Source organism: Ixodes scapularis, unplaced genomic scaffold (genome assembly GCF_016920785.2).
Source record: "Ixodes scapularis isolate PalLabHiFi unplaced genomic scaffold, ASM1692078v2 PGA_scaffold5__190_contigs__length_132052651, whole genome shotgun sequence".
NCBI lineage: Eukaryota > Metazoa > Arthropoda > Arachnida > Ixodida > Ixodidae > Ixodes > Ixodes scapularis.
This window is the reverse complement of record NW_024609880.1, coordinates 93,493,862-93,511,901: the sequence shown is the minus strand read 5'-3', so window position 1 is coordinate 93,511,901 and position 18,040 is coordinate 93,493,862. Positions and strand designations below refer to the sequence as shown.

General features: G+C 45.4%; 2 protein-coding genes across 6 annotated transcripts in view; one reads left to right on the top strand and one right to left on the bottom strand.

The window, feature by feature from the left end:
- Window positions 1–15,154, top strand: part of LOC8033608 (probable ubiquitin carboxyl-terminal hydrolase MINDY-4) — a 27,568-nt gene extending 12,414 nt beyond the window's left edge. For both annotated transcript variants that reach the window (XM_029977563.4, XM_029977562.4), the window contains exons 13-16: window positions 5,253–5,408; window positions 12,969–13,143; window positions 13,974–14,043; window positions 14,604–15,154. In XM_029977563.4, the coding sequence (XP_029833423.2) occupies window positions 5,253–5,408; window positions 12,969–13,143; window positions 13,974–14,043; window positions 14,604–14,652 (450 nt within the window). In that variant the 3' untranslated portion in view covers window positions 14,653–15,154. The remainder of the gene's footprint in view (window positions 1–5,252; window positions 5,409–12,968; window positions 13,144–13,973; window positions 14,044–14,603) is intronic.
- LOC8033610 (phosphatidylinositol 5-phosphate 4-kinase type-2 alpha) overlaps window positions 15,082–18,040 on the bottom strand; it is an 80,492-nt gene continuing 77,533 nt past the window's right edge. For all 4 annotated transcript variants that reach the window (XM_029977567.4, XM_029977566.4, XM_029977564.4 and 1 more), the window contains one exon: window positions 15,082–18,040. In XM_029977567.4, coding sequence (XP_029833427.2) covers window positions 17,856–18,040 — 185 coding nt within the window. In that variant the 3' untranslated portion in view covers window positions 15,082–17,855.

The window sequence follows — 18,040 nt, the reverse complement described above, 5'->3', positions numbered from 1 at the left end:
TTTGTGGACCTTCAAAGGCCCATCCGCAGAACATAATTAGGGTCCAGAGTTTCATTTTTCTTCGTATTCGGGAACGTTTTTGCGGGGTTTCATTTTTTTTTGCAGATTCTATGTCTCTTTTTGGTATCGAATAAAAAAATTATCAAAGTGGACTTTTGTTGAAGAAACCAGGACACAGGCATAGGATTCCTCAGCCTCCAGGGGGACACAGACATTATTCAGACACTTCAAAAACACTCGAGGACCAATAAGAGAAGGAAACGCGACGACAGGTGTGGTTCCCAAAGAAAGAAATCAGCCCCGTGCACATTGCTGTGCATGCTGGCTCAGCACAAAATAGAGTTGTCAATAAAGATTTCCTTTTGTGAAGCTTAGATCCTGCTTGTTCAAGACCAGCTTTTTCAATTCTTTGTCCTTTTTTCCTCGATTTTAATAACAGCCGGCTTGGGTGTTTGTTACTTTTTGGAGTTTATTGGTATAAAAAAGCATGAATCTCTAAACAGTATATGCACTATCTTTTACCTTGGGCTCACTGCATATCAAGTGGAAGGTGTTCTAAAGGATCTGAAACTCGAGGTATACGTGGCCGAGGACATTGCTCGCAGAGATAGTACTATCATGTATATGCGTGTGCAGTCGGCCTTTTGGGCTGCACATTGTTGAAGCTTCAGAAGTAGTGGGAGTTGCCAAAACAAATGCGTGACCTAAATTTAAAGAACCCCCAGTTATACTTTAAAGGGGCACTAAAGAGGATTCTGCAATCATCTGTTCTTAGTCATAACTGTTTCAACGGGCCCTAAGCATCTTAAAAATAGAAAAATTACGATCGCGCAACGCCGATTTCTTATTAAAAACGTGATGAAAGGTCGGGACAGACCCCTTTGTACCTTTGTGAGCGGATTTTTCCTCTCAAGCCACCTCTCCGAGAGAGGCAGCTGGTGATTGGCCGACAAGTGCCCATCATCCCCGCGCTGGCACCGCTGCTGGGGTATGCCCCGCCTTTCCTGAGCTTAAACATCTGCTTACAAGGGGTGTGTCCCAACCTTTCATCATGTTTTTAATAAGGAGATCGGCGTTGCACGATTGCAATTCTTGAATTTTTAGGATGTTTAGGGCCAGTAGAATTAGTTATGACCAAGAAGAGACAATCACAGTATCCTCTTTAGTGCCCCTTTAATTTCAAATTTTTTTCGTGTGCGTGTGTGTGTTTTTAGAGCGCAGCTCTTAGGCGCCCGTTCCCGGCTAGAGCGGCGTCGCCGTCGCCGTCGGCGTAACCGCAACCCTCGTAACCCTCGTGAGGGTTACGAGGGTTAATCTCATGAGGGTTACCCTCACGAGGATCACGAGGGTTACTTACCCTCGTAACCCTCACGAGGGTTACGAGGGTTAGTTACCCTCAAAAGGGTTACCTTCACGAGGGTTACCCTCACGAGGGTTACTTACCCTCGTAACCCTCACGAGGGTTACGAGGGTTAGTTACCCTCAAAAGGGTTACCTTCACGAGGGTCACGAGAGTTACCCTCACGAGGGTAACGAGAGTTGCCCTCACGAGGGTTACTAGGGTTACCCTCACGAGGGTCACGATGGTTACCCAGGTCACGTGACCCCCCGTTGACGTCATCAGCGACGTCACTGATGGCGTCACCGGCATCCGCATCGTCATCGTCATCGTCACTGATGACGTCATCAGTGACGTCACCGGCATCCGCATCGTCATCATCATCATCACTGATGGCGTCATCAGTGACGTCACTGATGACGTCATCGGCATCGTCACGTGACCCCCCCTTGATGTCACGTGACACCCCAAGGTCACGTGACTCCCACAAGGTCACATGACTCCCACAAGGTCACGTGACTCCCCCGCCCCCCGAGGTCACTTACCCACCCCCCAGTACCCTTCCCTCCTCCTCCTCAAGAGCTGCGCTCTAATTCGGCGTTAGAGGGAGTTGTAAACGGCTTTCTTTTTTTTTTAATTATTTAAAGCCGTTGAAGTTACACAAGTGCAGTCTGTGCAGGTAATTTATAAGGCCAGCGAGACATAGTATAGGGGGCTAATCAGCATAAGTCGGTTAATTAAATAAAAGTTGTTAATGATGTTTTTTTAATTACTGAAGATAAACATTGTTCCAATTTCAAACTTCTGGATAGTCATCAAAAACTACTATAAATGAGTCTATTTTAGAACTTTAGTACGTAGGAAGTGCGGTGGAGCACTAAGGTCATTACTTGTGCAACAGGTGCAAGCATGCAGGTGCGAAAATGTACTTTGAGAATTAACCGTCTTATATCATCCGTGTTTTTGCACCGCCAGCTTTGCGCCCGTTACGCGAGTGGTAGCTTCAGCTTGCAGTAGTGCTTCCCACGCGCTTCAGATATTTCTAAAGTTTGATGATTTACTGTTTTTTGCTCATGCTTAGCAACTTTCTAATTGGAACCAACTAAAAAGTTAATTAAGACATTTTAGTTAATTATCTTACTTGTTACGATTATTAGCCACCTACTGTAAAATACCGGGGCAGCACTCACCCCACTTTCACTGAAAACTAAGTTAATCTAGACATGAATAAAATTTTCTTAGTTTTTCTTTCCAGGCAATGGCAGTTGGCAAAAAAATTAAAGAAATGTGAGCTTCGTTCATCCATTCAACTCGGAGCCAGAACCAGCGGCCATTTGGCCAGGTGCCTATCCTGTGCCACCAGTGTTAATCATAGCCACGCGCTAGTGTCGCCAAAGTAGAAAATCTGTGCTGAGCTCCAGGCATTGTCAGAGTTTGGCTATTCTCATCACTGCAGTGGTCGGACACGAGCCACTATCCGAGTGTCCAATCCATGATCCGCACTCAACTGTCGACAAGGGGGTGGTTTCGATCCCACAATTACGTCATCAAGCTTTGCGAAGGCAAGACTGAAAGAAATAGTCCCCTCTCATCCCCGCAATTTCACCACGACAAAGAAGCTTCTGAAGCGGTGGCGGCCTGTGCGAGTATAGTTGGGCCAGACTAGGACCAGTATGCCTCTGCAAAGTCATGAACATTCCAACCCGATATCGTTTCATGACCCCTTTTGTTAGTGGGCACTTGAATGAAGTGGGCGTTTTCGGGGTATTTTACGGTATATTATGTCCATTCGTATAACTCACCTGCAGCCTTAATCTGGATACTTGGCGAAAAAGTCGGCGAGAAATCTGGTGGCTGTGATTGGTCAACGCCGCACTTGACCTTGGCACCAGTCAATCATAGCCGCTAGATTTCTCGCCGTCTTTCTCGCAAAGTGTCCAGATTAGGGGCCCTGCATAGACATCATTTGTGTGGCTTTTACGGCTTGTCTAAAATAAATTTGTAAACCCTAAAAAAATGCCTTGTGTGCATTTGCAGGGTTCTAAGCAGTGTTGGACAAAATACTCGATAAAAGTATTTAAGTTACTAAATACCTGCTTCCTAAAGTATTTAAAATACTACTCAAGTTACTTTCACTGTAAAGTATCTTAAGTAGAATACAAATAATTGGAAATGTAATTCAATTACTTTTGAAGATACCTCCACATTGCGTACTTTGTATCGACGTCAGTGACAACGACAATTATACAGCTGCTCAAATCTGGATTACCAGAATGGTTTATTAGCACGCAACAACACAAAACGGGAAAAAAAAAATATTGCAGGGCTTTTTTATGCAGTCCAGCTATAAGCAGCATAATATTGTCACGAATGGCAAATAATGAGGCGGCAAATAACTGAAGAAACTAAAAGTCTAAGGGGGCGAACTTGTGCCTGAAACAAAATAGAGAAAGGCTAGAGTCGCAGGGGTCGAAGTCGGCGAAACAGCAGGATCGAGCGCTGGGGCAAGACTGACTCCAGGCCGCCACTCGGAGCACCTTTTGTACCCGCTTGTGTTTCTGGAACATTCGGCGTAGAAAGTTTGGCGCGTAGAACATTCGGAGCTCGATCAGACGACAAGGTTCTCGAACTTACGAGAATATCAAGTTGAAAGAATAAATAAAAGAGGAGTCCGCTCCCTGGTAGCGAACCTGGAGCCACCGCGCGAGAGCCACGCACGGTAACCATTTGGCCACGTGCTCGCTTAGTAATGCGCATGGCAATATCGCTGATAGATGTTACAAAACATTTCTGGGAAGACAAGAGGTCGCTTTAGCTACTGGGGAGGAGATCAAACCGTGGCGCCCCAAGCGGTTAACTTTAAAACTAGATGGATAGGGACAACAAATGCAATGGCTCAGCGCTCGGCTGTTTTAACCGAACGCGAAGTCGGCGTTCGGCTGGAGTTTGTGTTCTTCGGTGAGGGGGGAGGAGGGACTCTTGTTACCACTCTGGCCTGCATGAACAATGCAGCATGCGCGGTATTCAGCTCAGCACAAAAGCCCAAGTGGGTCAAGCTCGCATCCTCCGACGACTGCTTTTGGGAGAGATCCGGCACTTAACGTCACTTCACTAATTGTTGGTATTTTTTCATTACACTGTGCCCGGCGCTCTATTAAAAAAAGATGACATAAACATGCCCACAAGGCCTGTGGGCATGTGCACAGGCCTTGTGTTGGGTAAACGCCGAGGTGGGGGGGTGACAAACGGGTCAGAGCGCATTGCCAATAGTGACATCGCTGAATATCACGTCGTACGGCGCACCTTAGACGCATTGTTTAAATACAATCCATATTCCCTATATGGGGAGTTCACTATAAACAAACTCTGGATACGGACACGAGTGAATGGATAACAAAGAGAACCCATATAATAGCCGAGGCAGTGGTCGCACCTTCTTGAAATAGGTTGCGTTCAGAAAGGCACTCAGCGTTCGTTTCCTGTACTGTTCTCTGCTTATGAATGTTCGCGAGAGCAATAAGTGCCGGACTGACGACACAAAAGAAGAAGAAAAAAAACCTCAACGTTTTGCTTTAGCGGGGTCAAATATAAAAAAAGCAAAACAAAAATGTCTTCTTTTTTTTTCTGTGTGTCCATTTTTCATTTTCTTCTATTTGTTATTTTCTTGACACACAGGCTAGAAGACGATTGTTTGCGCGTTTTTGGAAGCCTTCCCGGGGGGAAAAAGTTTGATATAGCCAATATATATTGCTTGTTATAAAAAGTAATTTTTACATGCATTTTTATTTCAATTTTCCGCGAGTTCGATATCGACAATAATTCGCTGTATGTTGGTTTGTTCTAAACGGGTTTCACTGTAGTTCAAATCTCCGTTGACAGCATGTGTTGAAGCAGACTGCTTGCTCCATTGCAGGAGGTGGTGAACCTGCTGCTTGTTGGCCGGGCCGTAACCAACGTCTTCAACGATGAAGTGTCCCTCGGAAAAGAGGAGAAGACTGTGCTCAGGGGCATCACCTCGGTCTCAAACATTGGCCTGCTCTCGCTTTACGAGCACTACAACTCCTGCCAGGTGAGGAATCTGCACTCTGGAACAGCCGATGTGCCCAAAATGAAAGGTGTTCCTTTTGTTCCATTTGTGCCCCCGACATCGTAGTTGTCCCTTTCTTGTACTTCGTTTCACCTTACGATGGGCCGCAGCGAATGCTACGAGACATCCCAGCGCTGCGAACGTGTCACGTGACTAGTACATGCACCCGACGCATCGATGTCCCTCCCAAAGGTCACCCGATGCTGGATTGGCTTCGATGCCTCGTAGCAATCTCTATGGTTTGTCATAATGTGCAATAGAGTGTAGCAGGGGTTCTCAAACTTTTTGGTGTCATGAAACCCCAGGAAGCCTCAAAACCTGCTGCGGAACCCCCCTCTATATTTGCCGACTGAGAGGCAACAGATGCACAATTGTAGGCAATTTTGCTTGTGTTGCTTCCCATATATCCCCACCATATCAATCGCGATGTCAGTACAAAGTGAGATGAAGGCGCTTTGCATGGTCCTGCCACGCAGCCTGCGGCGGGGGAAGGGGGGGGGGGGAGGTTGAAATTGGGGTGTTCGCAAAACCCATGAGACCAGCTCGTGTGGAACCCCTGTGTTCCCCGGAACCCAGTTTGAGAACCTCTGGAGTATAGTTACAAACGTGTTGCTTGGACTCTCTCGGCTTTGTTTGTGTACTCCTGGCTCTTTAGTACGAGAGGAGTGAGGGAGTGCATAAGCAATAAGGCATGGAACATTTTTTTTTTTTTTTTTTTTTATGAATGAGAATAATTTTACAACTTTTAGCTGCACTACCCAATCTAGAAAATTTGGGGGGCGCTCGGGATTTGGGTATGTGAAAAGTGTTCATCCATCTTGTTTTTGCCAGTCGTTATTTTTGTGCAGCGAGACTATGTATTATTATGCAAGGACAACTCAACTGGCAAGCCCACCCAAAGAAGTAACTGCCTATTTGGGACAATCAGATGACAGGACACTAGGACTGCTCGGGACAAAATAATTTTAACAAGTCCAATTATCTATAAGGCTTTTTGCAACAGTGAAGTGGTCCGTTTAGAGGAAAATGTGACTACTGTGTCCACTGTTAATGCATTTACTAGTCAATTTCAGTGATAGATTTCAAGTATTTTGATCAGGTCATGCAAGAGTGGGCTCCAGTCAGCTGGACTGACCACTCTGGACCACCTGGTGTAGTCCAGAGCTTTCTGCGAGACTGGTTGTTTACCATGAGCAGGTTGTACAGTGCAACTACCTACATCAAAACCTACCTTGAGAAGCACTGTAACCAGCCCATGGTTATCGCTTTATCTCCCCTATTAAGCTTGCTCCTATCTACCAAGCCTTCAAGATAGCAAGCCACACAAATAGGTTATCAAGCTCTGCAAAGCTTGGCTCTTATTCGAGCCACATAAATAGCAGCACGACACGTTTTGTAGCACAGTGGAGTTTTGAGGCCTTTACCTTTTTCTTCGAGCCTATGCACATGTATTACACTTCCATAAATCCCTGCATGCAACACTGCGTGCGTTGCACTCTGAGAACTAGTTGGCCAGGAAGGAGTGGCATGGTTTCGGTTTCGATCAACACGTTGGCAAGAGATCATGCACAGAGCGTGGACTATAAACAGCCGTTACCTTATGTTTCCTTGTCCCGAGCACATAGTTTTTGGTCTCTAAACTAACCTAAATGGCCAGACCTCGAAGCTTCACCACGAGCCCGAACCGCTACGTAAAGTTTGTCTTGACACATGCTTGTTGTATTTTTGTACTCGAGCCTTCCTGTTAGCGTTTCAAGGTATGTGGACGAGCCAGTGCTGGGAATCTTGACGCTGTGAACCTCGGGGGTCTTGTTTGTGTATGATTCAACATGCTGTAACAACCAATTAGTGTGCGTACACCGAGCTCGCACCTTTACATATTAGTGTTGCTGGTCAGCACGTTTGTTACTGGCGTACATCCATTGACGGAATTACCTTCTTACAATAACGCTTTTTTTTTCTCATTACGCCCGAGTATGCGAGGTAAAACTTGGAGATGCCATTGAAAAACTGAACACACTTCTTATCTCTTATAGCTGTACTGCTGACCCGCAGCACCGAAGTTATCCTGCAATCATATAGGCGCGCTCTTACATACAAACAGTTTTTAAGAAAGCAACAGTCCAGCACTTACGTGAAGAATGTCGCACCGTTCAACGGTTGCTAGTGGACATAAGATTTGTTATGCGTTTGCTTTCTTCCCAATTTAGTATGCCGGGATAATTTCGGATTCACTGTTCAGACACAGATCTTGGGCTCTGTCATAGCTAGCCCATCTCGGCATTTGCGAAAACTTAATCTCCAATCAGCATGAAATTTGAGTGCGAGATATATGATGACACGAGGAAGACTCCATAGTAACTTTTGTTCCTTGCGAGGGCGAATTTATTGCGTTTCTTAAAAAGTTTATGTGCCAACGTTGGGCTCAACTGTGAGTATCCTGAGGATGCGGCTGGTTTTTCGATCAATGAAGTAGCAAGAAGCGGACGCCTGGCAAACAAAATATGTGTAAAACTCAAAGTGACTAAATTTAAATTGTGGTTCACCGGTGCTAGACAGGATTATTAAAATTTAGCTCAAAGATGAACTCGTGGGGGGGAGGTGACTAAGCCACGTGCTACTGCGTTTACATGTGCATGCATGCACAATATTCGGCATGTCAAGAACCAAAACAAGTGCCCTGATCTTCATTCTACATTGCTTGAGAGTGCTTAAAGTATTGTACATCCGTGGGAAGTCGGATAATTGAAGACGCAAGCAGCGCATTCGGTCATGGCGTGATAGCATGAGCTGAAGCTGCTCAATTGAACCGAAACTGAGTGGCCAACTACAGTCGGTGACAGGTCAAGAAAGAAGTGGAAGCACCTCCCACCTCTTTCCACTTTAGCGGAGCGAACGCTGGAGAGGAGGTGAGCTCCTCTCCACCGTTTGCCCCGCTGAAGTGGAAAGGGGTGGGAAAAGGTTTCACTTCGTTCTTGACCTGTCACCGACTATAGATATGTTTATAGCCAAGTCATTCTGAACTGATCTTTACCCCATATTTGCTGTCGCTTGTGGCCAATGAAGTGTCATGACGAATTAGTGTTTAATCGCGCATCAAATGTAATCCGAGCCGCCCTGGCTGCCCTCTTCATTCAGCCTATCCAGAACATGCGTTAGTGGCGCCCTCTCGGGCCGTCGACATGGAGTGCGGCAGCGGTGAGCGCTCACCGAGCTCGCTACCCCTCCTCTAGTTCACGGCCACTCAAGTGACCAAGGACGTCATGAAGGAGGTTATTTTTTGCTTGATTTTGTAATTCTAATTTGCCTGTAACTTCTAAAATAAAGCGAAATTCGAGAAAAGTTTCATAAAGGTACTACGTTCAGTGCAAATTAAAAACCAGTAAAAAAAGTCCTTGCAGGGCATCTTTAAGATGCCTCTCAAGGTTTTCAGATGGATTCTTTTTATACTTGGTATGCAAACATGAGCGTTTAACTTTTTTTTTTTTTTTTAATTTACAATTTATGTGGGGTTTATCGGGTTTTGGCTTGTCCTTTACATGTTTACAAGGAATGTGCTTATCAACAAGTTTTGAGAGCGTATTTCTAAAGTCAGTTCACAGTGAGCCGGCATCATAAGTCAGTGACTCAGCTATAAACATATCTATAGTGGTGACAGGTCAAGAACGAAGTGGAAATTCCTCCCACCTCTTTCCACTTCAGCAGAGCGAACGCTGGACAGGAGACAACCTCCTTTCCAGCATTCGCTCTGCTGAAGTGGAAAGAGGTGGGAGGAGCGTCCACTTCGTTCTTGACCTGTCATCGACTACAGTTCGACCTCTAGTCCGTTTATCATTTCAATGTAATCGGCCTACTGTACCTGGGCACTTTTTTAACATCAACGTTGGCAGGTATTAATTGAAGCAGAATGAATCTGGCAGTAACTACCTTATGATCGCTTATTCCCGGTAGAACGCTCACAGATTGAACTGTACAAAATATTGGCTCCTCTTGTGGCAGGCAAAACGTACTGCCCACGGCCATACATACTAGTTACATCAAGAAATGCTGAAGAAACACCACTAGGTAGTCTACTTCCGTCCAATCTTAAATCTGGCAAATTAAAATCCCCAGCTAAAATAAAACAATCATCAGGAAGAGTGGACAAGATAGAATCTAATGACCTGATAGCATCAACACTGGCCCCAGGAGGACGATAAAAAGGACCTAATGCCATGGTGCCCATTTCTGTAGTACTTAATCTGCACCATACAGATTCTGCGTCGTTACATTGAACATCAATTTCTGTACTATGCAAGATTCTTTGACCATAATACCCGTTCCCCCACGTGAACTCCTATCTTTTCTATAGACGCGATAATCGCACAAATATTTTGGCGTTTTTAATTGAAGTGTTCAACTAAGACAGTTGCAAAGATCAGATGGGGGTTAAAAATATGCAGGAGCCCATTGGAATCATCAATTTTATTTTTTATGCTTCGATAGTGAGGACGCTACATTCTGTCACGGTTTTCAATACACAAACAGGTTGTCATTGCTTATTCAGTCTTTTTTTAGATTCTGTGATGTCATCCCATTCATTGCAACACCATTTATGAATAGCTTATGCACCAGCGAAACCTTGTCCTGGCTGTTTTGTTTCCATGCCTTGCAAAGCGTCCATAGCCGACGTCGTATTTCCCCGACACGAGTTGAAAAATCCCTCGAGACGCCGTAATTACTGCCTTTCAGTTTCCTACCATAGCTAAGCATTTTTTCTGCGTTCTTGTAAGGTGCAAAATTTACTATTAGAGGACAATTGTGGTTAGGCAGATACTTCCCGATCCTGTGGGCTCTCTGAATTTCCCTGCAGTTACCTGCAATCTCTCCTGGCAAAGGCCCCTTATGAGGTTTTCAGACGATTCCAAGCTCTAGCGGGGCTCCTGATCTCCGATACCATAAAAAACAAGGTTTAAAGGAGTCATGAAACGCTTTTCCAACTTTTTCCTGTTTAGCTATCCTCCTCAACTCATGAATCGCGCATTCTACCAAACAGTTGAAGAAGACGGAAAGGGGGGTGTCCCCTCTTGCTCGGACTCTCGTTTGTGTAATCCGGACACATCCATTCTCCCCCTAGAAGGTTAGCCCTTCGCCTAAAATTCAGACAAGAGTTGCTTTCCCCACCCTGTTCACCCCGAAGCTGACAGTGCTCTGGAAGCTATGTGCTCGTTGGGCCAGCCACACTTTTGCCACGGGATCACGCTCTCTCTCGAGCAGAGAATGAGGTCAGGTGATGGAAGGGACGTGGCTGATTGGTCCAGCAAGTGCGTAGCTTCCACCACAATGTCAGCTTAGGGGTGAAGGGAATAAGTAAGGTCCAGTTTCGTGTGACGTGCGTTTAGGCCCGGCGCCGCGCTGCGGGGGCCTGGTGACGCGCTGCGGGGACCGCAGATGTATCACAGTGAAAAGGCAGAGAGCTTACGAAGGGAAGGAGGTACGAAATGGTTCGCTGTGTTCTCAAATTTTCGTACCTAAAGTCGGGCTTCCGACTTCCTACCTTTTTTTCTTTTGGCCCACTGAACGATATGCTATTAGTAAAATCCTAATATAAATTGATTTATTCAAGCCCAAAATTTGTTTCATGGGCCCTTTATCTTCTATCACAGTCTTCCAAGTCTTCTCGTTCCTTAACCACATAATCTGCATTTCCTGACAAGATCTAGACCTAGTTAGATACTTGTGCCATGTCACGCTCTGCATTTTTAAAAGTTTGCATTCTAGATTCCAGTGATTCAGGTCTAGCTCCAAAGTCACTCATCAGGCTGTCCAACTTCGTTTGTCTTTTTTCAATGTCATATAGCTTACCGAAGATAGCAATTCGACCCTTCAGTAGTTGCTGTAGAATGACAGCCCTGTCAGTGTCAGGACCAGGGATTTCTTCGACGTCGCCCGCTAGTTTTAAGAAGCTTATGAATAACACTTTCATAGACAGAAGGAAGTTGCATTCTCTTTGTGTGAAAGGCAGCAGCAATAAAAATCTATCGTCACTACGGTAGCAGGGTGTATTGGCCCTTTGCGCTCCCCGTACAGGATGTCAGCTGACACTCCCAAACAGATGTGATGTAGATTGGCATCCCAGAAATGCTGAGCAGTCCAACGATGACCGGTGTCAGAGATTTCCCAGCGATCACCAAGCTTGTGCCGGAGCGCGATCGTTTCGTGACGGTGTCATTTCTGAGGTAGCCGCTCCCAAAAAGCAGCAGCTGTAGAGGACAGAAGTGTTGGCGCGGAGACATTCATCGTCTCTAGGCCAGATTAGCCGGCACGCTTCGCGAAAGCAGCTAAACTTACCCTCAGTTTTTGGTCGACCCGTTCTGAAGTTCCCGTCGCCGGTGCCTCTTCACGCAGCGACATCAGTGGTACCAACAGAAACGAGGTGGCACCATTATTGCCGGCTTTTTTTTTTACCACTGTTAGGAAACAGATCGGTCTGACGGACAGTTTCTCATGCCGCAAAGGTCGAGATGAGATTAGAACACAGTTCAGTTCGCACATATGCATTTCGGGGCGACGCCTGATAGACGACACCCAACAGATGGTGTCAGTTTGCCGGTGCACTCTTTCGTCAAAAGCGGTTGCACCTGGTAATCGGCCTTTAAAGTCTTCCCAACCAGCCCACACAAAGCTACTGCAATGTGTAGGGTTGTGCGAATATTCGAAATTTCGAATAGTAGTTCCGAATAATACACTATTCGATATTCGCTTCGAAAAGAACTGCACTATTCGCGTTTTTCGAAGTGTTGATTACGGCGGGTTGGCCCCGTTGAGTGCGCTTCTTACCAAGCACCGGTGCGTTGCGGAGAAGCAAAACCCGCGGATGTGAGCTCCGCGGGTGTTGCTTCTCCGCATTACATCGGTGCTCGCTAAGAAGCGCACTTAACGGGGTAACCCGCCGCGATAAACAATATCGTAATTGCGTGCTCAAAAAAGCATACATTCAAAGCGGGATGGTGCACCCGTGCCGACTGTATTTGAAAATAAATGGAAACTTTGTGAATGTGTATATCTACATTGTAGTAAAAGTTTCAAAATTAAACTTTTATGGAAGAGTATACTATGTTAGATAGAGATGATTTTACAACCTGTGTTCATCATGCGCGACTCATTCTTTTTTAACTTGAGATTAAAGAAAAAATATTTTATATATCAAGATTCGTAAAGTCACTCAATTGCTATAGTTGGCCATCTATATAGGATTCGTTTTATGTCAAATCCGTCGTTTACTTGCCATCCCAAGACACCAGACCTTCTGAGAACACAGTTCATAAATATAGATAGATTAAGCTTAGCTTATGAATGAAAAAGTGGAATAACCTTTACAGGTTTAGCTGGGTTTTCGTCTAAGCATTATGCAATGGTAGTGAAAGGCGTTAAAAAACTATTCGATATTCGAATCGAAAATATTCGGCCAAAACCACTATTCGCTTCGAATTCGCTTCGGACTCAAAATCCACTATTCGCACAAGACTAGCAATGTGACTGCCACTCTGTCCACGCCTGCAGGTTGGCTCCTACTACAAGGACCCCAGGTTCCCCATCTGGATTGTGCTGAGCGAGAGCCACTTCTCGGTGCTCTTCTCCAAGTGCCGCCTGGCGCTGGACCCCGGAGAGCGGCAGTTTGAGCTCTACTACTACGACGGCCTCAACAAGCAGGACGACGAAATTAGGCTGACCGTCGGTAAAAAAGCAAAGCGCCGCGTCTTGCTGCACAAGACGTCGATCCTCAATAGAACGCCGCTGTTCAGCCGTGGCGACAGTGTTTTGTTCGATACAGCTTTTGGTTATTGCAACTTCACCTATGACTACCAGAGTTTCCTTTGGTTCAACAACTGACCTCGCTAACTCCTGGTTGTTCCAATTAGGCTTACACTCACAATACACTCACAATAACTATCTGCAGTGAACAGACAACACAATCAAAAGCAAATATGTTCTCACTCACCTTACGGGAGATGGTGCCAGAGCTTAAAGGCTGAACCCCATGCAAGCGATTTAGCGAGCGACGAGACGAGCAACAGTGACAGAGATTTCTCACCGTCGCTTGTCGCATCGCTCGGTTTTTGGATTTCGAGAAAACGTCACTCATCGCCTTGGTCGCTTGCTCCTGTTGTTTTCATGCGGTTTGCTTCGTCACGCGAGTGACTGAGCGACAGCGAAGCGGATCGCCGTTGCTTGTCTCGTTGCTCGCTTAATCTCTTACATGCAGTTTATATTTAATTCTCGCTTACTCAGTTGTCTGCATCGAGATCCCCCATTGACCCTGGCAAGTTTATTAGTCTTTCTTCCAGGAAGGAAGCCACACCTCGAAATTGCATGAGGTAAAATGCACCACTAGAATATAGCTTTGGTGAAAAGTTGAGACTGCTATGAGACATTACACACGGTGATGATTAATATTTGCCATTTGCTAGAGTAAATGCTACTGTATGCCGCAGTCGTCTGGCTGTCGTAAATGTATGAAATCAATAGTGGTGGGAAGACTTGCCAACGTTCTGTACACCGTTTCAGATCCAAATGCTGGTGTGACGGACGACAACATTGTGATGACGCCACCCTTGGAGTTGTGCATCAGGACGAGGTAAGATGGCGCATGCAACTACACCTCTCAGACTCTGGAATTTCCGCTGGCAGTGGTGCCGTCTTTGGGAAATGTGGTACTGTTGAGGCAATCTTGAGACCTTGTAGACCAAATAATTATGTAGTAATGAAGTACCCTACTCAAAGAAGTACACTTTGTTGTATGTGCTCCGGTGGTCACACATACAGAGAGACATTAAAAAATTGGAGCGACTCCTGGAAAAAGCGACCGTATGTCGAGGGGCACCATATTGTTTTTGTCTGCACGTCCTGTTTGGTCTTGCTGCTCCGTGGTTTGGACTTTTGAAGTAAAAATACATGTTGTGCTAGTCCTCCGGAAAAATATTCATTTATAAAGTCCAACAGGTTTTTCAAAGTGTTTTTAGTTCCTTGGGAATTGATAGAGATTTCAAAGGTCCATGGGCTTGGGGTTTCTCGCTTCATTTGTGTTCTTGGCAATGAACTGTTTCTCACTACTTCGAGTAGGGCCTCAGTATTTGGTGCTCAAATGTTTCCAGATTTTCTTTTACACTCATCAAAAGCAATTTTCTTTTGTTTCAGATGGAAAGGTGCTTCTGTCTCCTGGAACAATGTAGAACCCTTGCTGTGATAATGCTTGGCAACTAATCAACCTACCCACCATAAATCTCTAGTCCAAGAAAATTTTTTTTTAAAAGAGGCTGCCTAGTGAACTTGCTGTACATATATGTTTTAATCTCCAGGTTCCTAGTTGCCACAGACCTTCTAGTGCTTTAATAAATTTGTTAATTTGCACTACATAGGAGAGGTTTACAAATCATTTTTATCCTGCATATTCTTATTTACAATGTTCTTCACACATTGTTTTGCTCACTATTGATACTTGGTGGTTCGTGTGCCGTCAGATAGTCATATCTACTGTGTATGGGGCATCTGGTACTAGCATGTATTGGATCAAAGCACTCCAAGCACTGGTATTCAATTTGAAAATTTTGATCAGGATCTGGGCATTGTTTAGAGTTGTGTGCCATTTGAAAGCAATATTTTTGTTTACACAACATTTGTAGGTGACAGCTCTGCTCAGTGTGTTTATTTAATACCATCATTCTTGTCAATAAAACAAATGAAATCAACAATGGCATCAGTTATTTTTGCATGTTACATGTCTAAAAATTTATTTTGAGTGTCATATAGAAATGAACATATTTACACCAGAAATAATACATATACACTGCTGAGTTGTGCAAGTGCCCTTTGGATGGGGCAAAGGAGATGGTGATTTCTCGCCTGGAACGATACATACTAATGCCACAAAATGTCTCCTGTTCCCAAATTCCAAAGCTACAAACACAAAAGAGGTCCCACGCTCGTATGTAGCTAATATGCGACATGTAAATACATTTCTATGTGCGGTGAAAGTACATAGAATCCTTCCCCACAGCAAGAGCTCAATAGTAGCCTGTTCTATGATGCATCACAGAACAAGTAAAACTATACTTTGTCCATGTGCTCATAAGCAATGGCAATTCCTTAATATCACAACAGTAGCATACCCAATTTGCAGCTTGAACATTTAATCTAAGTTCTGCAAGCCCTGCCACTATGCTGCTTTTTTTATTTTTTTATTATCGAAGCCCTAATGACTTAATATGAAAACTCTAATATGAAACACATCACCTGAATGACGCCAACAAGTTTGCGCTGCAGGTATCACAACCTCCACGATATTTGGGCTGCCAGCACCACTAGGCAAGTCGGAAAAAAAAAGAACTGCGCTGCATTGTAAGCAGGCATTTAACGGGGTAATCGTCCACATTACAAATCTGACATTTAGAACGGCAGAATTTCTAGGCCTCCAAGAATAGCAAACCCTGAAACTTGCAACCTGCGTTGCACCGCAGGAAATCTAAACTCCCGGAAGCAATCGATTATGGAATAAAACAACACTAACCAAGCTTGTGCTTAATAAGGATTCAGCTAGGACTACCAACGGAGTTCTGAAAGAAATCACTAGAGGACTATCTAGAATGGCCAAAGACTGCTCTGCCCAGAGTGGAAATACTATAGTTTTTTTTTTTTTTTTCTTTTTTCATCCTCTAGTTTATTGAAAGCTTGGATGGGTGACTGGTAGGTAGATAGCAATGAGTATTGTTGGGTCGTCTGCACTTGTTCACCACAGCCCACTCCCTTGTGGAACACTGCCCATTTCCCCATGGAACAAACGAGAATCCAGAAATGACGGCTAACACTGCTTGCACGAACGTCCAGCAAAGAGACAAACGTGACGAGAGGTGAAGGGGGCGAGAGACGAAAATTGCGAGGAGCGAGAGTGGCACGAGAGCCTGCACAAACAAGCGAGATGCTCGACCAGACGCTTCCCATCAACAGGGCTACGGGAACCTTGCAGACGTCGCGGTGCGTGGTAGCACTGTTTGTGTAAAAGCCAGAAGGGCATAGGAGGCAGTGGCACAGAAACGAACCGGGCGCGAAAGCGAGACGACACGTTGAGACACGACATCCAAACTGGAGACTAGCAAAACGAGGGGGAGAGATACATGGATGTCATTAGAAGACCTCGCTTCATTCACAGATTCGCCGAGGAGGTCGCCGCATTCCGGCGGCGACCCGAGCACAAAAACACTCGCCACATGCACACACAAAAACACTGTATACCGACCACAGAAATTTAACAAACCACTGAGCAATACTGGAAGAGAAACTATGTGGACACGTTTTGTTTTTTCAAACAGCGATTTCGCTTCCCACGTTGCACGGGGGTCGCCAGGCTCACGAAAATATGTCCGAATCTCCATCCTGTTCTCACCGTACTCTACCATTCAGCACGATAGCATGCCAGTATTGAGCGACGATTTGCGACGTCGGCCACCGTGCATTCTAAAAGACAGACGAAGAATTACATTACTACATAAACGACCCAGAGCTTTTGTGTCGCCACTTTCGACAAAAAAGAAACCATGCAGCACACCTTGCAGAATGTAAAACGGGGTAGATTTGGAAGCATTAAAATGGTGGTGAGCATCAAACAAAGCCACCTTTCACAAAAAAAAAAAAAAGAAACTTTTTGACATTGTGTATTAAATCAAACATGCATTATAAAGAAAGAAAAAGAGGTGGGAGTGTTCACAAACAGCTTGCATATCCACTCAGAATTTTTCGACAATCGATTCCATTCCTTCGTGCAACCACAAACCGATGCAGGAAACATCCCTCCCGTGCCTGCAACCTGAAATTGTGGGGCAGCTTGCCAGGACAGACGCAATATGGCATGTTCGACACTCGCAGAGCATGAAAGCTAGCGACACTATACAGACAACATTTACAGCCTCACCACTTTCCAGTGCCTGGCTTTTTTGTCAAAGCATGGTCGGCCAGAGGGCGTAAACCACGCAACCTTAAACGCTGCACACCGTAGAGTCGATCTCCAAACCAGTGTGAAGGGCAAAAATCGCAAAGACTGTCGACTTTTGTGTCGTACGCCAGCATACGCCAAGTTGCCTGCCAAGCCTGAGCATCCGAACAGCAACTTGGAGCATTGCTGAAGCGGACCGGAGGTGCTCAGCCACGCCTTGCTGGAGCAGATCTTGCTTCCAAGATCCTCTCAAAAAGCAGTAACACAAAGCTTCTATTAAAAAAAAAAAAAAAAGAAGAAAAGGTGCACGACGGCAGGGGCGGAGGAAAGACAAAGTGGAGAAAGGAAATTGTTCCTCAAAATAAAATAAGGAACGCGAAAGCAAAAGGGACCCCCCTCTCCCCCCGGCTCACAAGCACTCGCTGACTCTTTCACTCCCCTGCACAGCAGAAGCACACGCTCGTTCAGTCTATGGCTTTGGAGATGAAGTCAAGAAAGCGCTTGGCATACTGCTCCGGGTGCACCGTGGAGATCTCGGCGCCCGCCCCGTGCTTCATCGTCTTGGCCGCCTGGGCCGTACGCTTCTTCACGCCGTAGTGCGTCAGCACGTCCACCAGGGCCATGAAGTACACCTCCTTCTTCGGAGCCC